Source organism: Clupea harengus, chromosome 12 (genome assembly GCF_900700415.2).
Source record: "Clupea harengus chromosome 12, Ch_v2.0.2, whole genome shotgun sequence".
NCBI lineage: Eukaryota > Metazoa > Chordata > Actinopteri > Clupeiformes > Clupeidae > Clupea > Clupea harengus.
The window spans coordinates 11,311,732-11,316,731 of record NC_045163.1 but is presented as its reverse complement, the minus strand read 5'-3'; the positions used below and the strand labels follow the sequence as shown (position 1 = coordinate 11,316,731).

General features: G+C 48.6%; 1 protein-coding gene across 5 annotated transcripts in view; it reads right to left on the bottom strand.

Moving 5' to 3' along the window:
* Positions 1-5,000, bottom strand: part of mef2ca (myocyte enhancer factor 2ca) — a 50,535-nt gene that overhangs the window by 20,633 nt on the left and 24,902 nt on the right. For all 5 annotated transcript variants that reach the window (XM_031577146.2, XM_031577145.2, XM_012816154.3 and 2 more), the window contains one exon: positions 4,914-5,000. This exon is cut by the window's right edge and continues 117 nt beyond it. In XM_031577146.2, coding sequence (XP_031433006.1) covers positions 4,914-5,000 — 87 coding nt within the window. The remainder of the gene's footprint in view (positions 1-4,913) is intronic.

Genomic DNA, 5,000 nt, shown 5'->3' with positions numbered 1-5,000 from the left:
TGTGTCTCTCCGTCCCTCTCCCTCTCTCTTTCTCTCTGGGTCTCTCCATCCATCCCTCCCTCCCTCTCTCTCTCTCTCTCTCTGGGTCTGTCCTCCCCTCCCTCTCTCTCTCTCTCTCTGGGTCTCTCCCTCTCTCTCCCTCTCTCTCTCTCTCTCTCTCTCTGGGTCTGTACTACCCTCCCTCGCTCTCTCTCTCTCTGGGTCTCTCTGTCCCTCTCTCTCTCCCTGTTTCCCGCCCCCCTTGCTGTGACACGCCTATTCTTCTCCATGCTCTTGGCACGGCTGCGTAGCAGAGCTATTCTTAGCTGCTCTGCTTTCTATTTTTAGAAAACTACCGGTTTTCAGGCATTTCTAGGGGAGGGACTACGCAAGAGAAAAAGAGAAAAAAGAAACAGAACACAAAGGGATGGAGTGGAGTGAGACTTTGGCTCTCTGTTCATGCGTCTGTTCCTGGTTTAATGCGTATATGTTCAGCTGTGTTTCCACACAGACAAACACAGGAAAGAGAGAGAGAGAGAGAGAGAGAGAGAAAGGGAAACAGAGAAAGAGATGGCAAGAGAGAAAGAGAGAGAGAGAGCGAGAGAGACAGAGCGAGAGAGAAAGAGAGACAGAGCGAGAGCGAGAGAGAGAGAGAGAGAGAGAGAGAGAGAGAGAGAGAGGGAGAGATGGAGTGAGAGAGAGAGCAAGACAGAAAGAGAGAAAGTGAGAACGACAGAGAGCATGAAAGAATGCAAAAGTTTTATAAATAACCACAGTCCCAGGCTCGGCTGTGCAAAATACAACAAGCTGTTACTAAGTGAAGCAGTAAACCGAAGTTAACCCCTCTCCATCGACGAGGAAAAAAGAGGGGAAAGGCAAAACAAAGGAGGCTCTCTTTGGTGAACATTCCTGTAGGCCTGATCTTAGTATAGCAAAGATTTCTCTCACAGGCGTGTAAGATTTTACAGTTAGGACTTTTTTAATTCCTTGCCAGCTGTTCTATGCTGGGCAGCCACAACCCATGTACTTTACTTAAAGTCATTTTAAGTTATTTTATACAACAGTGAAATCTGGTCGAAAAATGTATTCATTTCTGGTTGGACAAGAGGCATTCCATGAGTGGGGCTATCCTGGGACAGTCCCACTCTGACTCCATTAGCAGGTAATAGAGCTGTTGTATGAGAGCAACTCTGACTCCATTAGCGGGTAGTAGAGCTGTTGTATGACAGCAATATAACACTTGGGTTGGTGGGGTTCATAAAGGACGTTCTTCACCAACCCCACTCTTACCTGTGTCATGTTGCCTATTTATTATAAATCTTTATGAAGATCATGTTCTCTACCAGAATGATGTTATACAATATTTTTGTTTTAACAAGTTTTCAAACACCAGTACCCCATTACTGCTAGAAAGTCAGCATGCAGGCACAGACTCCTTTGCAGAATAATATGAGGAAAGCTACTTAATATGCACCAGTGGGATCATACACATAGCTGTGTTGCACTCTCCCATGCCCTAGGTCTACAGGGTGACGTGTCCAAGCCTCATCCACTGTGTGTGTGAGTGTGTGTGTGTGTGTGAGCATGTGTGTGTGTGTGTGCGCATGCGTGTGTGTGTGTGTGTCTGAGCATGTGTGTGTGTGTGTGTGTGTGTGTGTGAGCATGTGTGTGTGTGTGTGCGCATGCGTGTGTGTGTGAGCAGTGTGTGTGTGTGTGTGTGTGTGTGTGTGTGTGAGCATGTGTGTGTGTGTGTGTGTGTGTGTGTGTGTGTGGTGTGTGTGTGTGTGTGTGAGCATGTGTGTGTGTGTGTGTGTGTGCGCATGCGTGTGTGTGTGTGTGTGAGCATGTGTGTGTGTGTGTGTGTGTGTGTGTGTGTGTGTGTGTGTGTGTGAGCATGTGTGTGTGTGTGTGTGTGTGTGAGCATGTGTGTGTGCACGTGCAATGTGACAGTGCCCATGCTGTGGGGCCCAACAGGGCTGATCCCTTCCCTAAGCCCCACATCCTCACGGCCTGACACATGCAGACTGGCCACACCTTTCCACCTGGCCTGTCCTTACACAGAGTCCCTTAATGAACTCACTTTAGCAGCAGAACTCCCATTGAACTGCACTAGAGGACTCCCATTGAACTGCACTAGAGGGCCTCTGACTGGCATGGGCCTGTAGTGTGGGACTGAGAGCAGCTGCTTTTGCACCACTGCATGCAGTGGAGATGGCCAGGCTTTTCGTGTGTCAAACCGTCTGCTATGGCCTAAATGAGGGAACCACACATCCGGCCACAGCCGGGGGGCGCAGCAGACTTTGGGATAGACCTGGCCCAGATGAGGCACGGATACGGCCCAGTTCTGGGCCTCTCATGGGCCGGTTCTGGGTCCGTTTCAGCTGTTGTGTTTGGGGTGGAATGCAACTCTACGAGAACCATGTGCCAGATGGCATGTTGTTCTTCTTAACGAGCAGAACTGCGAGTGAACTGCGAGCATGTTTTAAAACGTTTCTAACGGCTTAAGAATGTGTTGGCATGTGAGTACATGAAGACAAATTATCTCAATTAAGCAAGAGGAAAAAGGTTTGCGGCAACACCATCCTGAAACCACGCCAGTGCATCAGACTCCCTGGTTGTCTCTTATTTATTTCTAAATATCATTTCCCTGCCAATGACTCCAGGGAGAGTTTGTGAGAGCTGTATGTGGGTGTATGACAGCTCAGACAGACGAAAGAGACAGAGAGAGACAGAGAGAGAGAGAGAGAGAAAGAGAGAGACGGGTAAAAGAGAACATCCCGTCACCTTCAGTGCCCGAGTGTGAAAGACAAAACAGCAGAGCCCTGAAGAGCCCAGTTCCTGATAAGCAGGGAGCTTTTCCCGATCTCATTAGCCAGGTAGCTAGCCACTGACAGGACGACCTTTGGAAATGATTAACAGACTTTCCTCTTCGATCTATCCACTTCTTTCTCTCTCTCTCTCTTGCTCACCCCTTCATTTCTCTCACTCACTCTTTCTCACACTCTTTCCCTTCTTCTCTCTTTCTCTCTCTCTCTCTCTCTCTCTGTCTCTCCCCGTGCCAGGGGACTTGGCTGGAGGTGATCGCCATCAGAGCCAGAGATTAAAGGGAGCATTTTCAGATTTGGCTAATCGAGAAAGTGGGATTAGATGGGATTACGGGGACTCCTTGCTGGTTTGTCAGGGCTGTTAGATTAGCCTCATGACAGCTGCTAGGCCTTGCCAGTCACAGGATGACTCTGGGCCCTAAAGGACTGGATTAGGTACAGTGTCAGCAGTTATCAATGTATGTGGGCCCTGAGCAGTGATAACATTGTTATTGTTGTTACTAGCTGCTGTTCTCAACAGATGTTTAGCATCTCCTGATGCTTCTTGACTTAAAGACCTACTTCTAAATCTTCTTGATTTAGATTCTTGAATGACACCATCACAGATTTCGAATGGAACCACAAGAGAATGTGTCACACTATTACAGTAACTGTTCGAGTGTCTTCACCAAGGGGAATTCAAAGAATCTGATCAGCATCTGTGGTAGCGGTCCTTCCACATGCCATGCCATGCTTTGAGCCAGTGGGGTTGACTCAGTGAAGAGGATTCCACTGTAGTTCAGGGCCTGGTTCGGTCCAGAGTCTGCCCTGGCTTGCGTGAGTCCAACACTTGGTTGAATTCTCTGGCAGAAGCATCTCTGTGTGGCAACCACACCATTGTTGCCCGCAGACTAGAACTCAAACCCTTGAAATTTTCCTCTTTTTTCTCTCCCTATCTGTGTGCCTACTGCAATGAGGTGAAGCTCCTTCACAAATACTGTTGACCTCCACTGGCTGACCTCTGTGGGAGGTCACAGGTCACAGAGAGAGTGAGAGAGAGAGAGAGAGAAAGAAGTAGGCAGTGTGCGTGGGATTGGGAGCCCAAGTCCGTGCACAGACCACCTGACTAAGACACCTACTGCCCCTGCTCCTGCCCTTGCCCCTGCACCTCCTGCTCCTACGTCTGCCCCTGCCCTCCTGCCCTTGCCCTCCTGCTCCTGCCCCTGCCCCTGCTTCTGCTCCTGCTCCTGCTCCTGCTGCTCCTGGGCTGTCCTCTTAAGCCTGTTACATAATCAGCCAGAGACTTCATCCCCTCTCTGCTCACCCTGAGCCCAGCTTACAGAACTGACATGTGCCAGACGGATGGCACAAGACCCCACGCATGCACACACACACACACACACACACACACACACACACACACACACACACACACACATGCATACAAATACACACATGGCATTTCAAGAGATCTCATATAAAAACCAAACTCCTCAAAAACCAAATATAACCAAACTCCACAAAAAGTGACATGTAAGACACGTTGCCTTCAAGACCAATCAAGATGATCTAGCTGTAATGAGGGTGGGAGCCCATCCTTGTATAACTCAGCACAGTCAAAGAATTCTCTGATTTGCTTTGCTCTCATAATGGGACAATCCGTTAATTATCTCTGTGGAACCCATAAAGTGATATCAATGACCCTTAGACAATCTCCAGCTTGTCCACATATGATGGCGTTTCAGTGTCCTATGGAAAACTCCTTAAGATGCACACTAGACCGCTTAAGAGCAGCTGTGATATCTGAATGGGTTCTTGTCTCTTATTTGAAAGAAGGAATGAATGTATGAATGTATGGGTGTTTGATTGGGTGTATCTGTTGGGTTGGGTGTATCTGTTATCTGTATCTGAGAGATTATGTGTGTGTTTGTGTGTGTGTGTGTGTGTGTGTGTGTGTGTGTGTGTGTGTGTGTGTGTGTGTGTGTGTGTGTGTGTGTGTGTGTGTGTGTGTGGGAGAGAGAGAGAGAGAGAGAGAGAGAGTGAGAGAGGGAGAGACAGTGTGTGTATGTAAGAAGAGAGATTGTGTGTGTGCATGTGTGTGTGAGTGTGCGTGTTCTGCACCCTACTCACCTCCACGATGTCTGAGTTGGTCCTGCTCTCATGGGGCTCGTTGTACTCGGTGTACTTGAGCAGCACCTTGTCCATGTCGGTGCTGGC